The 17,415-nt window shown below is 39.6% G+C and overlaps 1 protein-coding gene across 1 annotated transcript in view; it reads left to right on the forward strand.

The window, feature by feature from the left end:
* Positions 1-17,415, forward strand: part of CUBN (cubilin) — a 141,794-nt gene that overhangs the window by 10,964 nt on the left and 113,415 nt on the right. The window contains 13 exon segments of the mRNA XM_059842496.1: positions 101-196; positions 743-864; positions 2,999-3,185; positions 4,946-5,064; positions 6,519-6,750; positions 8,012-8,193; positions 9,009-9,171; positions 9,379-9,569; positions 13,524-13,680; positions 14,444-14,622; positions 15,091-15,253; positions 15,485-15,701; positions 16,692-16,822. Of these exon segments, the coding sequence (XP_059698479.1) occupies positions 101-196; positions 743-864; positions 2,999-3,185; positions 4,946-5,064; positions 6,519-6,750; positions 8,012-8,193; positions 9,009-9,171; positions 9,379-9,569; positions 13,524-13,680; positions 14,444-14,622; positions 15,091-15,253; positions 15,485-15,701; positions 16,692-16,822 (2,139 nt within the window).

Here is a 17,415-nt window from a genome sequence, read left to right on the forward strand (position 1 = left end):
ACACCATGAATTAGTGTTTTGTACACCAGTTGATTGTTTTACTGTCAATTCTCAAAGAAAATGGTTTGTTACAGACTAACTGAGATTTACCTCTGAACAGGTTATGAGGGAGATGGACAAACCTGTACCCAGGTTGATATCTGCTCAATAAATAATGGAGGGTGCCATCCTTTGGCTACTTGTACCTCAGCTCCAGGTATGATGCTTTCTTAAAGACTGTAAGGTAATATCAGCATGAATCTCAAGGAGGACCTGGTTAGGATAAATCAACTCCATAAGAACATATCTAGATTGCAGTCCTTTTGCCACAGTCAGTTTTGCTTCATGCAAAGAATTTTACTGGCAGGTTACCTAAAGCCAGCAGACTTTTTCACAAACACTGACAGAAGATGGTTTAGGCTCCACCAAAAAGAAGACTTTATGCTAAAACTGTGGAGATGTTCACCATTTCTCTTTGATTCAGTTTTCCAATTATACAGCTGCTTTTAATATTCTCTTTCCCATAAATACCCTTTGACTACCCCGCCACTTCCCATGAAGGTGACCTTGGACTCTCAGGCACCCATAGCAAAACAACACTGGGGCTCTTTCCGTGCTGAAACTGGGAACTGACCAGGGAAAGTGTCAAAAGATCAAGTTAGGATTGTATTAAGATTCTCCTTCAAAATGTCAAGGACATTTACAGACATTGGTATTGCCATTGTAACAGAATTATGTTCTATGTCTTGTTTCATCTCCCAAGGGCCCATGGCATTTTGTTCCTGCACGTCTGGGTTCACTGGAAGTGGATATGGGCCGAACGGCTGCTCTGCTCTCAGTGGTATCTGTCAGCTGCAAAACCCTTGTGCCAATGGGCAGTGCTTGGTAAGTGCTGGGCTCCTCACACGTAGTGACAGCACTGTGTGGTTGTAACCAGCCAGGGAGCCTTGCTGGGACTGAGGGCTGAGGGCAGACATACTACTGGGAATGAGGCAAAGTCAGTGGGGACTGCAAGGTCTAAGGATATACCTGAGGAAAGCAAAATGGGTTTCAGGACCCACAAGGCATTGCTTTGTGTGTGAAGCTGAGGTAGCAACCTTGGCACTAATGGCCTGAGAAATTGTGATGGTAGCCCACGCTAGTCAATGGAATGCTCATGCTGATGGTAGAGAGCTGTTCTTGGTGGCACAGGAAAGTAATTTACCACCCTGGATCATGGAAGAATTAGCCATGATAAAGGAACCAGTACCTCTACTGCCCTTCAGACTGTAAATATCCAGCAGAGTTAGTTATGAGTTCCTAGTCTGATCTTGTGAGAGCACATCTGGAGTCTCAGGCTGTTTATATGAATGTGGAAAGGGTGTTTAAAGGGAATTGGTTGCACTGATGGTAACCAGGTCTTTTGGACCAAAACTGATTGGTGGTATGAATTCATTCTCATGCACAGTGAACATTTAGTTTATCCTCATGGACCCCATGGAGGCTTTTCCGGCTTCCTGAGTGAGCTCAGACTATTCTGTGATTCTGGAATGCCCATGCTACAGACCTGGGGATTTTGTTGTGGAGGATATTTACAATGGTGATTTTGCTGAAATATTCACAAATGCTAATTCTTTTAGTCCAGTAGAGTTTTTTTCCCATTTATCCCCATTGAGCTGCAGATGTCCTGATTTTGGTTGTCCCTGGAGGCACAGGGAAAATGAGACATAAGATATGGATTTGGCAGTGTTAGGTTAACAGTTGGATTTGATGATCTTAAGGGTCTTTTCCAAACTAAATGTTTCTATGATTCTGTGGTGTATTACCTGTTGCTTTTTCAATTTTCTGTGTGAAATGTGACAGCCCTCTCACAGTCCACTCTTTACCAGCATTCCTTGCTCTCTGTTCTGTAGGTATCTACTGAATACTGTCTTCACTCATATTTAAAGATATTTATAGGGCCTGTTTTGCCCAGAGCTTATCTACTTTTTCTGACTATTTAGTTCATTTTAGTCAATTTATTAAAAGGTATCACATCTTCCCCTAAATATATTCTAACATACAACAGTGGGCAATCATGGCTACAAACTAGTACCTGAACATAATAATACAGATATTTAAATAATGTGACTACAGAAGCACCTAATAAAATAGAGAAGCAGCAGAGCTATATTTGGCCAGTACCATGACAGAGGAAATAAAATTTCAATTAAGGCAATGCAGATCAGGAAACACCTTCTAAAATAATATTCAGAGTCCTAAATACACATCAAAAACCTCTTCCATTACACTGAAAATCTCTTTGGGACACAGAAGACATGGATAGATAACAGAAAAGCAAATAGAGAATGCAATACACTGATTGTATGCCATTAAAGATGGGATTGTAGCTGGTACCTGGGACCATGTTCTGTTTTACCTTTAAAGATTGTGCCTATAAAACAAGAGATAAAAGGTAAGAGAACATATGAAATTAAAACTGTTACAGATATGGAAAGACTTCATTATATAGAGAAGTAGTACAGGCTGTGCAACGGAAATAGAAAAGAGACATACAGAATAAGGAATAAAGCTGAAAAGTGATGAAATTTTTCCCCTTTAACAATCCTCAGGATGAAAATGAAAGTAAACAGCCACATAACTGCAGCAAAGACTTTCTGGAGAAAGGTCTTGAGAGGAATGACTTACTCATAAACCAATTGTCTTGCCTTGCTATTTATAAGGTTTAGGTAATTTGATTGACTTGATTCTAGCATGATCAAAAGTTTTCTGAATGGCTAAAGGGATATGGATTTTGATCTTTAAGAAAGTAATTTGAAAGAGCCCTACTAAGAAATAACTTAATAGAAAAACCCAAAGAGATAGGTAATCTAATTAAGCTTTATGTTTATTTTGGTATTCACCAGTGACCATCAAGGTTTTATTTCTTTACTCCAATATTTCCTCATAAAATAAGTGTAAACATCACTTTTTCTGTTGACACCATTGATTTCTTTAGGTATTCATGCTCATAGTTTATTTGATTTCTATATATCTGTAGGCAACGATCTCTGGCTATTTCTGCCTGTGCAATGCAGGCTGGACAGGCCCTAACTGTACAGAGAACATTGATGAATGTGTCAGCAACCCGTGTCAGAATGGGGGCACCTGCATGGATGAGGTCAATGGCTACTCCTGCGAGTGCACCAACGCCTGGACAGGACCGCAGTGCCAGACTGCCCAGCAAGGTACAGCCAGAACCTCTCCCCCTCCTTCCCCCTGGGAAATGGGACAGCGGGCTTCAGCAAGAGTTGCTTGGTGCATGGCATTAATATGTGAATAAGAACTGAGTTATGATGTGAAAAACAGCCCTGTGTTTGGCGGATTAGAGGTCCCAACCCAAATTCCCTCCAAGTCAGAGTTTTCCATGAGCTTTGTTTACAGCTGCATTGTTCAGCAGTAGGAACGCAACAATGAAGTTGATCTGCAGGCCCACTGGCCTTGGCTAGATGCCAGACATCTTAAAATGTTTCCGAGAAAGTTGTCTGGAAAGCTGGTTGGGAAAGAGGATCCAGTATAAAGAGAACAAAAGAATATAATGATGTTTCTCTTTTGTGCACATTATTTCATCTGTTATGAAGCTGAAAGGTCCTGATGTTCTTAGTCAAGAGGAAAAGCCAGAAAAGGTTTTCAAACAGAAATATAATGAAAGAAATGTTAGGCATGGAAATGGGGGAATCTCAGTTTTATACTGGCTGCAAGGTTTTCCCTTTTTCTCCTAATATATTTTCTTCTGTTTGTTTGAGAATTTTTTTGCCATTAATTTTAATTAAACAAGGTCAGGATTGCATTCCGGTGAGTCCAGTGTCCGTGTGACAGCAGTGGCTCATTTTTACTGTAGATTGCTAAGAAGAAAGCAAATTATATTTTAATGTAATACAGTATGTAAGACTTCCACTAATCCCCTGTGAAATCCACTCTCTTTTAGAACTATTTTAGGCTTTTTTTCTATTTTCCTGAAGCATCTAACTAGTAATGTTTTATTATGGTTAATTATTAATATTTTATTATTAAGTCCACAGGGGGAATAATTTATTTTTAGCCATTCATAATGAAGATATAGAAACCCAGATTCTTATGCAGTAAGGAATCATACTGTACCTCCTCTTCTTTTAGTTTTTAATCAAGGAAAAAATAATGTATTTTCTTTCATGATCATTTTTAATCAGGTTGAAAAAAGGTGAGGTGTTTTAGACAGACTTTTCAAATAAAATTATATTCTTTTTACAACTTCTTGAAACTAAACAGTTTGGTGAGAATTGGCTACTTCTTTATAATCAGTTCAATGTTGAACTACAGGTGCTTAGTGCACACTGCTGTTATATGTACATTGCATTTTGGCTGCTTTACAGACATATTTTTTTGTAGCTCTTTGGGGTTCTCAGTTCTCAGTTCCCATGCAGTGAATGGTTCAGTGAGAGAAGACACTATGGTGTATCATGAGAGGGATTATCCGGCCCAGAAATCTGAGGAAAAAGAATAAATGGAACAATAAAACCTCCTGAGGATAACTTCTATGATGTACCACTTCTGAAAGACACTTTTACATAATGTTAACTTCAAAATGCAAAATGCAATTTCATTGAAGGGGAGAAATCTAGAGATTCAATCTAGAGGTATCTTTCTGGAAGCAAAGCATTTTAAGGACATTATCATGAGACAGAATCAATATCTCTTGGCAGCATCCACATGTTCCAACTGACATTCTCTGTTCTTTTTCCAAGAACTATTTTTCTTTTGGGGAATTTGTGCTTTTCTGAGATGTCATTCCACTTGAGAGGAAATCCTAAAAATCCTTTTATAGAAGTATGTTTCAACATTGTTTTAAATGTTTAAGAGGAAAAAGCTATGCAAAAAAAAAACCAAAAAAAAAAAAAAAAAAGCCAGGTTTTGTTTTAGTCTGTAGAGTAATAGCACAAAATTTGTTTAATTTTCTCTCTTTTTGCAGTTTGTGGAGGATACCTCTCAGACTCAAGGGGGACTTTCAGTTACCCTAACAATCCAAACAGCGAGTGGTACAGCAGTGGGGTCAGCTGTGCTTGGGTTATTCAAACTACTCCCAACAAGGTAAAGTAGAGTTCAGGTTAAAGAAACCCTCAGTCTGTAGGATCCCTCAGCTTATCAGAGCAAACATGACTATCTTCATGCTACATGTGTTCCTATGCTGTGATCCAGTCCCCTCAGAATAAATAGTTTTTCAAAAGAATAAATTTCAGATCTTTACAAGCCCACAGGCTCCTTAGCCTAAGGACTTGCTTGGGTTAGATTTTCCAAGCTTTTCCTAAGCAGCTGAGAGTTATAGTTTATTAACCTACTCCAGCTACAATCTTCTACATTGATTTGAATGTGATCTGTGAATGAATGCATGAGAAAGGCTCTGCTCTGCTGGGCTCCACAGGTGGTTCCTGAGCTGAGTGAGTTGGTCAGAGCCTGGTGCTGACAACACCAAGGCTGTGGCTTTGATCCCCACGTGGGCCAACTCCTCACTTATGAGTTTGACTCAATGATCCTTCTGGGTCCCTACCAGCTCAGACTATTCTGTGATTCTGTGACCCCAAAACAATTTCATGTTTCTGATATCTGAGTACAGAAATGTAGAATGCTTAATTCATGTTGTCAATGCCTTTGTGTAATAACAGCATCTGATTTTTTTAAGGATTGATTTTTAACTGTTGCACAGAAATGTATATTCTGATTCTGATCTGCAACTAACAATTCCCCTTGTATTATAAATAACAACTACAAAATACACTACTCCACAATTTAGCATTAAATTTCCTACTTGGTATCTAAATAGTTGATGTATTTTTGACATTTTGTGGAATGAATTGTCATTTTATAAGCCAGTGTTTAACAGTGGTTTATACAGCATTACATATCTATATATGTGACATGTGCTCATCCCAAAGCTGGGGAGCCACTACTGTCTTCAGTAAAGCATATTACAGCTCTACTGTAATGTGAAATGTCTGTCTTTCACCAGTGAAAGATCTGAACAAACTTAAAGCTGTGCATATCACTAAGTATCCAGAATGGGCTTTAGAGACACTGATTTTATTTGTGCAAAACAAGATCATTGAACCTTTTAACTCCCATTACAACACTTTCAACCATAGCAAGGGGGAAAAATACTAATTATCTAATGAAAAAAACTGCCTAGGGAAACCTGGAATAAGGTATTTTATGTTGCATTTCAAGCTTTCCACATGGCTTGAAATTTGCACATATAGATATTTTGCACATATAACAAACACAGGCAAATTATCTCATTTATTAGTTTATAGAAATAATGCTCTTTCCAGAAAACTTCACTGACTAAATTCTTATCTATCTTCTCTCTTACCTTTTGACCCTTAAGATTCTTTGATATTCTTTTCTGCCTTGGAACATTTCAGGAAATTACATAAAAGCTCATAGATTTTCACAGTTGCATGAACACACATATCTGCTCTATAAGTTTCTGCATAGATAGTGTCTCAGCAAGGGAGAAAAGAGATATTTTGTTTTCTCTTTTCTATTAGATTCTGCGTGTTACTTTCCCAGTCTTCCAACTGGAGACAAGTAATCAGTGTAACTCTGAATTCCTTCAAATCCATGATGGTCCTTCAGCATCAATGCACATTCTTGGAAAATACTGTGGCTTCCCAGGTCCTACAGAGCTTCTCAGTTCCCACAACTCTCTGTATTTTTGGTTATACTCAAGCCATGCCATTACTGGAGGTTTTACTGTTCATTGGGAATCTCAGGATCCTGGTGAGTTGATCAAATGCAAAGCATTTTCATTACTTATTTCCTTTGATTAGGAAACATTAGGAACAGAAGGAAAGTATTTTTCAAGTGATTTGGGCTGAAATATATATCACTTGAAGATTCTTTCAAACTCTACTTCTGAGTAGATAGTAGATGTATAGCTAGTAGATAGTAGATGGTAGATGGATAGCTTTCTGCTCTTTTTTAAGGCTGCTTTACACCTCCTGTGAGGAATCCCCCAAAGAGCATGTGTTTCTGGGGATAACATTCATTTAGTCAGTTCTCTTTTGTCACAGAAATATCTGGTACTTCGAGCAAGCAAGTTAGTGGTTTATTTGGCCATTGACAATTTACAACAGCCTAAATGTTCCAAACATGACAGATTATAGGGAACTGGATTTTAAAGAATGTGGGAGGTTTTTGGTGTGATTTGTTGTACATTTCTGTCTGAATCCTTGATAATGGTAATTGGGTGGTTGTTCCAGATGGTCTGGCAATGCATTCCCAGAGATAAATTTCAAATCATCTCACATAACATTAAGGTCACTTCAGTGCTCTGTGTATTATCTAGAAACAAAATAGTGCATTGGGTTGTGTCTTGAATGAAACAGAGTAAAAAATGCCATTTCCTTATTTCTAGAAATATTTCTTGAAATGATTTTAATATGATTTTTGGTGGGCTTTTTTCTTTCAATTGTCATTATTAGATAGATAATTACTAATTGACAAATTCTGAATTAATACTTTGAGTACTGAAAACTGAAAGCGGATATTTGGAGGAAAAAATAGTACTAACAAAAAAAAAGCAAAGACAGTAGTATAGATGAGATTAAACTAGCTACTCCCTTTTTTTTTCTTTTTAATGGAACTAGTTTTGTGATAGGATAAAAAATGGAGACTATTTACAAAGTACAGGAATTCAGATTAATTTTGTAAATCCAATCCAAACACAGTGCTTCTGATTATTCTTCTTAAGGCATGTTCATCATGACTTAAGATAACATGACATACATCATGACATACATCAAGAATCCTTTTTTTACTGTGCAAATCAGGAAATATTTTGAGGTCTCCTTTTAAAATTGCAGAATTAACTGTGAAATTTAAAGCAAGAAGAAACTTGCTGGTTTGTTTGGTTTGGTCTTTGTTTTTTAATTTATTCTGATCCCGAAGTGGTAGGTAGTTTTGACACTACAGGACAGTTCACCTTCTGACCTGACATGTGGTGATAAATACTCTGTTGTTCCGTGTCTCTTTCTGTTAGAATGTGGTGGTGAGCTGACAGGTACTTACGGCTCAATAAGCTCTCCAGGATATCCTGGTAACTATCCTATAAACAGAAATTGTTTCTGGACCATCTCAACCAGTCCTGGCCTCCTCATCACATTTGCTTTTGGCACACTGAGCCTGGAACACCATGACAACTGCAATTATGACTATTTAGAGGTAAAGTGTAATTGTGAAGTATGTCAACATTTTGTGGATATGTTATTGCGAAAAAAGATATTTCAAAACTTTTTTATGTACTGAAGGGGACTGTTTGAAAATTTAATCCTGGGTTGAAATGCTTTTTTTTATTTACATATTCCTGCCATCCATGCACAATCAGAGACAATAGAACAGAAAGGGGATGAGAACCTGCTTCACTGATGTCAGTGGAAGTCCTGTGACAAAAAGGATGGGATTCAGGCCAAATACTTGATGGGAAGCTTTCACTTTCGTACAAAGTTCAGTCTCCAAACTCCTTGTCAAATGTCAACCCACAGAGAATTCATGAGCCTATGGGAAACTATACAGGAAAGGGATCTAAGACTAATAAATTCATATCCTAGCTCACACAGCCATCCACAACTTGATGTATGAGCTTAGGGCTTTTTGTCGAGTGTGACCTAATGCTTACAGAATTCAGCAATACCTTTTCATGGAAATGAGAAGCCAGTTTGGAATAGCATGTTGTGTGCAATGCAGAGCATGATTTCAAGAAAGCAGTTCAACAGTAGACCTCCTGATACTTTCTTGTCCTTTCACAAAACCCTTGATAACTCCTGGCATCAGCATCACAGCTAGGCTGGTGGATCTGTTTCTTGGTTCCTCTGTGTTTGGAGGAAATTTCCTATGAGCTTTCCCTCCACCAGCATCCATAATACCTCTGGGGCCTCAGAGATAACTTAAGGAGTGTTGGTACTGTTCACAACTGGCACACATATGATAATCCTGGCATACATATGATAATCCAAATGTTGATCTGTCATTCTGTCTAGATTCGAGATGGTCTCCTTCCAGAAGACCCTGTCCTTGGTAAATACTGTAGCACTGGATCTCCACCCCCACTCCAAACCACTGGTCCATATGCATTTATTCACTTTCACTCTGATGACTCAGTCACTGATAAAGGCTTCCATATTGTGTATACAACATCTCCTGGTAAGTAAAATACTCAGGATTAAAGGTCGGTCTGTGACATTCTCGAGGTAGAGATAGCACATGAATGGATGTAATTAACACTTGCTCTTTAATAATATAGTAATTCTTTTTGATTTGCAGACATTGTACAGAGGCTGCCTCAAAAGGAGTTACTGTACTTATGAATATCTCTCTCTTTTTTTTTTTTTTTTTTTTTCCCCACTATAGCAGATCCAAGTTGTGGAGGAAATTTCACAGAGAGTGAAGGGGTCATCACATCTCCTTTCTGGCCTAACCCTTATATCAACAACCGGCAATGTGTTTACATTATCCGACAGCCAGAAGATGAAAAAATATTCCTCAACTTCACCCATATGGAGCTGGAGAGTCATAGTGATTGTTCAGCAAATTATATAGAGGTGATACTCTTAATCAGTTGATATGAAGGTTTGATTGCATGTGTGCACAAGAGCATGTATAACTTTTGTCCCAAGGGCCACTGCAGAAATAGGTGTTAATCAAACAACTAAGATTATGAATTCACTAGGGTCCAAAAGTCACAGGGGCTGAAAGAGCAGGATGGTGCATTTGGATGAAGCAAAGATAAGAGAATGAGCAAATCTGTCTAACTGAACATTAATTCTTAATAGTCTGTACATAATTAAGTTGAATATTTGGTAAATGAATGTCAACTGCAAGAAAAAAAAAATTTAATGCCGCAGCTGCTGTGCAGCATTTTCTGGAGTCAAAGTGTTACATGGAAGATTTTGATCTGACGCTAAAAGGAAACACACCATATAAATATTTATACCCACATTCCCAGGGAAGGGGTTGAATTACCATTTGTGGAGATACCTACAAAATGTGTAGAAGTGGCACTTAGGGACATGATTTAGTGGTGGGCTTGGCCAAGCTCAGTTTGCAGTTGGACTCTAAGATTTAGAGGTCCTTTCCAACCTTAATGATTCTATATATATATGTAAAGCTGGGGTTTTACTGTTGCCATAACTGAAATCTTACAAGTCTAATTCAAGAATTGTTCTTAGTCAAAATCTAACTGTCAAAGACAACAAAATGGTTCAGTTGGAATGTTTTTATATGGCAAATATAATAATAATGCAATACTAATGTCAGTTCTTACTGTGTTCCACTTGAGGTGACATTTTTCTTTTACTCCTAGCTCTCTCTTCATTGGTTTGCAATGTTGTGTTATACACAAATTTACAGCTGTAGGGTGCCTTTAAAGTGCATAAGATACCATGTTTTCATTTTCTATGTTATCCCCAAGCCCAGTTGTGTCCAGCTGCTGGTCTGGAGCTGGCTGTGGCTGAGGTCTGGGGCAGGCCGGGGCAGCGCCTGCCCCAGTGCCCTGGCCAGGGAGCAGGGCAGCTCTGGGCCACGGGCACCTGCTGGGCTGGCAGGGACAGGATGGGGCAGAGGCAGGCCAGGGTGTGAGCCCCACGGGGGAACCTGGCTCAGCAGAGCCCCTGGCCAGGCAGGGCAGCGCTGTGGGGACACAGAGACTGACCGGGCTGCAGGTTTGCTGGGGCAGGGGCTGGCTGTCCTGTGGGGCTGGCATGGCTCCTGGGCAGGTGCAGGGCCCTGGTGGAGGCAAGGCTGGCCCCAGGGAATCGTGGTGGTGCCCTCAGAGCCTGACAATCTCTCGGTGTCGATGGCCTTTGCCCATTCTCCTGTCATGGCATCCCTGCTCTCTGCATTGTGCCCCGACTCGCCATGTCTCAAGGCCTCTGCTGTCGTACCCAGCCTGTGTTTCTCTGTACAGCCACAAGCACCTCAGCCACTGGGATGGCTGCTGGGCACTGCTGCCTCTATAAAACTGTGCCTGTGCTGTGCAGAGCTAAACAGAAGGAAAACAAGCTGGGCACAGTCAGTGGTTGGTTTGTGAAGGTGCCGCGGAGCTGAAGCAGGTGGGAGCCATGGCTGCAGCCCCAGAGCAGGGTCCAGCACTGCCAGCCATGCAGCTCAGGGGCAACACAGGTTCGGTTTTGTATTTAATCCCTTCTTGACCAGTGAGGAACAGGCCCCTGTGAGCTCTGTGCTGTTGGTCTATTTTTAAAAGATATTATTGTGTTGTCATCGTTCCCTTCTCTCCTCCTGTAATTCAAAGACCTAGGTTGGAATGAAGTGTAATTAGTTTCTGAAATGAGAGGGGAAGTGTGTTTAATGAAAACAGACAGCTCTTGTTTGTTTGGCCTGCTACTACTCTTGCCTAATTGCTGGCAAAACAGCAGCTAAATTCACAACAGCCACAGAAACAAAACCATTTCTGTTGAACACCATCGGTTTGTATTAGTTCAGCAAGACATTTACCTCACTGTTTGCTGATCAGTCACAAGCCCTTCAGTTTCCATGTGCTTCTGCCCTCCTCTTCTTCCTGCCCTCTCGCTTCGTGGCTCAGCCCAGAGCAGAGAAATCAGACTGACATTTTCTGGCTGGGACAGTCAGTAAAACCAAAGTACTGTGCTCTGTTATTAAGACCTGATTTTTTCACATGTGCTTTTGTAAAATACTCTCCCACTGGTTCATCTAGGGAGATAACTTTGGGGTGTTTAAGTTACTTTAAAAGTCACTCTCCAACAGCTCTTTTGTCACTTCGGAAAGGTGCAGATATTCCATTCCCTGGCTAAATTGGGAAATCTGTAGACTTTGCACAGGGAGCAGACACAGCTCACAGCACTTGCTCAGGGAGGGATGTTTAGTTTCTTACTAAGGAATGCATCTGCAATAAGAAAATAGAGACAACAAAACTTATTTGAGAAAGGCTGTGACATGATGATGCCGAGGTAAGATGCTAGCCAAGGCAGCCCCTTTTACATGCTGTCCTTCCACCTGGCAAGAGGAGACATTACTCACATACATGGTTTAGAGAACCTGTTATTTTTATCACTACTCACTAGACTATATAAACAAAAAATGTAAGGAGAGTCAGCTCAAGAAAAACATGTGAACTCCTGTGAATTACCATGCTGGAAGTTTTCACTGTTTTCCAAAGATTTACTACATATTTTGGCACAGATTCTGATGTCAGCTGCTCTGCTGTAAATCCAGAATAATTCTGTCACCTTAAACTCAAATTCCAGGGAAATTGGAAATATCTATTAGTCAGAAAGTCATCTCACCAGCTTGAGACTGCAAAGTTGGGCAAGCATGCCAGTCACTGCCTGCTCATGAGGGTTCCTTTTACCTTCTCTCCCAGCCCATGGATACAGCCCATACAGCTGAGGCAGAAAGAATTGGTGATGGGAGGGGAACTGAAAGCTGGATGTCCCTGGTTTGCCAGTGAACTCACTGAAATGATTTTTTGGCTTTGACAGCATGTAGATGTATTTAAAAGCAGCTCCATCTACATGAACTACCAGCACTTCTACAGCAGAAAAAAGGCGTTTTGTTTTTGGGAGAATCTTTGGGACAAAAATGGCATTTTTTTGTTGGGGCAGAGAGCAGAGGACCCATTTTTTGGACCTCTGGTTGTTGTTACCCACTTGAAATGAGATGGGCACCTCAGAGATATGCCAGGGCTCTTCCTGGATCCCTGGATGTAGCTACTCTTACTCATGGAATATGGATTCAGGGTCTGAAGTCTTAAGGTACAAATAAGTCTTTCCCATCAACTCCCCTTGATAACCAGGATTTATAATCAACTTTAGGGAAAATATATAAGATACATTTCTCCTTTGATTAACAAATTGATTGAGGTCAGTAGAAAGGCAGGGCAGAAGGTAAAAGCTGGATTCCCTGATGTAGCCTCATTGCTATTATCATGCACTGAGCCCTTCAGCTAGAAGAGTGAAAAGATGTCAGTGTGCCTCTTTACTGCTTTAGGGACTTGGAGCTGCATCTCCTGTTAGTGAGCTGTCTGCCTGCATCAATGTATGGATACAGATGCTTGTTCTGGAGAAGTGCCATACAAAAATCACTGGAAACTTAATGGCCAGAGCAAGAAAATAAAAAATACCATTTTCTTTCCCCAGCAGATTTTAATGCTGGCAAAAATTTCACAGCTATCACTGGTGAGAACCCTACCTGCCTCTTCCATCCTAAAGGTGTCACTTTTGGAAACATAGGCTCAAATAGTGATCAAACTGTGGTTCATAGAGAAGATCATTTAATCCTAAGGTCCTGTGACAGCAGCATGTGTTTGTGTCTTCTGTGCTGATCATCTGATTGTTCCTTTGGGCTCTCATAAGTCCTGTTCTTGTGCCAGTTACAGTGATGGCTCTGTGCCCCTCTCATAAATATGTAGAACAGCTACTCCTTTTGTAATGTGGCAGCTCTTGGGAGGTTACAGTTTTATCTGGATGTCAGATCCCAGCACTTTTATGATCTAACACTTTCCTCTTTTCGATGACTAGGTTCGAGATGGTGACAGTGAGATGTCTCCTCTCATTAGAAAAATCTGTCATAATACTCTCATGTCTGCAATCACTTCTACCAGCAATGCTCTCTGGATCAAATTCAAGTCTGATGCTTCTGTGCAGAGAACTAGCTTCAGGGCTATTTATCAAGTTGGTAAGTGGAACTGGTCATTTGCACAGTGAACTTACCTGTAATTTGGGCACTTTCAGTCATTTCCATGATATAGTATTCATAAAATCGGTTAAACACAAACTTCAAAAGAAAGGAAAGAACAGAACAGAGTCAATTTATTTATTTAAAAAGATGTCTGCAGTAGGTTTGCTGTAGGCACTCCTAGCATGCTTGGAAACAGGCCCTTTGCTGCTCCTGACCTTGAGATTACCTCAAATGGTTAGAGCATGGTGCTAAAAGAGCAGGGTTGTGGGTCTGATCCTCATATAGGCCATTCATTTAAGAGTTGGACTAGATAATCCTTGTGGGTCCCTTCCAACACAGAATATTATGTGATATGATATTAATGATTCTGTTATATGGTACTAATGATTTATCACTTGATGCTGATATGCCCAAAGATGTTATAGCTTTAATTCTGCCTAAATTTTTATATCATTTTGCCTGTCTTTAAGTTCTTAACCACCAACAAGCCTGTGTCTGTGAAACAAATGAGTCAAATCCATTAGTTTTCATGGGCACAATTTGGCCTTTTGTACAAGCATGTTTGTGCTATAGCTATGGTAATTTTTTTTTTTTAAATATGTTCACTTGTGGGATCTGTAGTAGCTGCTGTAATAAGATAGTTTAGGGTTGGTTTTCTTCTAATTTCGCAATGTTACTTGATATATATCATACATCATCATTATGATACCTTCCCTGAAATCATTCATCACAAGTACTGATTCTTGGTGTCTCTTGGCAGCCTGTGGAGGTTTCCTGTCTGGAGCAGGCACAATCCATTCACCTTATTACCCCAGGATGTCCCCTCACCCAAAGACCTGTGAGTGGATCATCTCCCAGCCAGCTACCCAAGCAGTGATTCTTAACTTCACCGACTTTGACATTCGAAATACAACCACTTGTGATTCGGACTACATCGAGGTAAGGAGCCATACATGTGCACTGGGAATAGTAGATACCTACCTGCAAGTTCCTTCTAATGCTCATCTCCACCTCAGTGGAAGTTCTTGACAGGTGAGCACTCCTTCCAGCAGTCACAAAAGCTTTTCCAGGTTCATAATGTGATCCCAAAGCTTTTCTTGGTTCTCCGAAGATGTTATGACTGTTTTGATAATCAAAGACAAGCATCAGGTTTCTTTAAACAGACAGGCCTGGTTTGGAAGATTTTTGTGCCATTTACTGCTGAGGATGTAAGATCTCATCTTTTCTCTGCTTCTGTGACAGACATAAGGTTTTATTTTATATGCCTGTAGTAGAAACCACATGAAGAAAAGGTAGGGTTGACTTCCTAAGGATTTCTTCTATATAGTCCTTATGAATTACTTTATGGTTAATACTTGACTGTAATAAAAAAGTTCAATAGGATATTTAGAATACGCTGTTCTTCAGGTCAGAGATGGCAACAATGGAGACTCTCCTGTTTTGGAGAAATACTGTGGTACAGCTGTACCCTCTAGAGTGCAATCCACACGGAACAATCTCTACATCAAATTCAGAGCTTCCTCACTCACCAACCTTGGCTTCAGAGCTCAGTACTGGCCATTAGATACAGGTAAGGATTGTTTTGCTGTTCTCTGTGTAGACTGTTGAGACTTGCCAAATTTTCCCACACACTGAAAACAACTGTCAATTAAGTTTTGTGTGATGGGAGATAAATTCTGAATCAGTTACCATGTAGTATGCATCAAGAAAGAAAGACTGAAATTTCAGAAAGAAATTTTATAAGTGTCTAACTGGTCTTTTATAAACATATCATTTAACCTGATGTTTTAAATCTCTGCAGTATGTGGAGAGACACTCACTGGACCATCAGGAACCATTACAAGTCCTGGTTATCCAGATGTGTACCCACATGGGATTAACTGTACCTGGACCATCAATGTTCAACCCGGCCACTTTATCCGCCTGACATTCACTTCATTTAACTTGGCATTTGATTATAGCTGCAGAAAGGATTATCTTGAAATATATGACAACAGCACTGTGCAAAATTTGGGAAGGTAAATATGTCCATTGGCCTGGAGGCCTGTGTTACTGTGGAGTGAGCACTGCTCTGAAGGTCTTGACATTCAATTTGCTGCCTTAAATTTGTGTATAGATTATTTTCTTTTCATCACAGAAACAATAGCAGCAATTTCTCTGCTAGGATAGCAAAGGCAACTTGTCACTTGACCATGGAATAAGAAGCACATTTAATAAATAATATATTGGGAGAAACAAAGTTGTGTCTAAAGGATAGCTCTTTTAAGGACAGGTTTCAATAGCTAGCTTTGTCCCTCTCCATTAACATATTGATTCATGGAAAATAAATTGAAAAGCATTTATATATCTTTGCCCAGAAAAGATAGGAATTTAAAGACTTGCAGAAGAGAAAGAAAGATTAGTTAAAAGGCTGTACATTTGGATATCTGCAAAAACTAGACCACAACCTGCATTTTCTTCTGATACATGATTTTATCTTAGGGAAGAATATTTTCTTTTATTTCACTTCTCCAATTGGTGTGTACACAAGGTTTTCTTGCTGCCCTAGAATTCAAGAACATTTGAATTACTTGGGAACAGTATTCAGCTGCAGCTATAGACTGTAAAATAGTTGGCTGACATGGCAGTATTTGGAAAATAAGGAGTAAATGACTCTCATAATGAAGAACATTGTGCAATCTTAGTGTTTGGCCAGCCACTCTGACTCCTACAAAAGAACAGAGTATTTTGTAGGTACAGCACAGTATAAATTCAATAAGAATTTGACAATCTGATGTAAGTCAGAGTTTCTTCTCTGATTTTGCCACACTTCAGATTTGTACCTTTGTACACATAGTGTGCTATTTAATCCCATGAAAGAGGGTATATGCCTGAGATCTGTATCACCCAAAGGAGAGAATTGTGTATGTGTAGCTATTCAAACTTCACAGGAAAGCTGAATTCTCTTCCTGTGATGCAGATGCTTTAAGAAGTACTGCCATTCAATTTGGGGTATCTCTTTGCTGCAGATACTGTGGAAGATCAGTTCCACCATCTCTCACTAGTGGTGGCAATATGATGACGTTGTCCTTTGTGACAGATCACAGCATTGCATCTGAAGGCTTCTCAGCTAATTATATCTCCCTGGATGCATCCAAAGGTAATATGTCAGTCTGTTCATTATGCAAATTAAATGTTTTCAGCTGTCACTGTAAATAACCACTACAAGAAACAGAAACATTATTTTCTCTGTTGCCAGAAGACTTCCTGGTGCCTCTTCTACTCCTTCTTATTCATCCTGCTTTATTCAGAAGCTTTTTTTACTCCCTAGGAAAGCGGAAAGCAATTTCTGTAAGCAGCATTGTTGCTTTCTTTAAAAAATCAGTAAGAGCTGACATGGCAGAACTGCATGAATTATTTAGGAAAAGTATTTCTCTGAATTTTTTTTGTCCATTCTGAACTGAATAGGGGTGATCTAGGAAACTTAGTGATCATGGACAATTCACTTGAATGGGAGGCTCCTGGGTGCCATAAAAAATTAATTTAATCTCTGTAAGGTTCAATATTGATGGTGGGTAGGGAGAGGTCAATTAGGATGAAATTTGATAAAGCAGCAAAATAACCTGTAAGCACAAGAGATTTTTTCATTATAACAGAGTGCAACATTTCTGTCTCCACCAGAGTTCAAGGCTCCTGTCATGCATTAAATCGCTTCTTTAAGTATTTTCTAAAGGGCCTCCTTTACCTCACTGA

This window comes from Haemorhous mexicanus, chromosome 1, assembly GCF_027477595.1.
Source record: "Haemorhous mexicanus isolate bHaeMex1 chromosome 1, bHaeMex1.pri, whole genome shotgun sequence".
In the NCBI taxonomy this organism is placed as follows: domain Eukaryota; kingdom Metazoa; phylum Chordata; class Aves; order Passeriformes; family Fringillidae; genus Haemorhous; species Haemorhous mexicanus.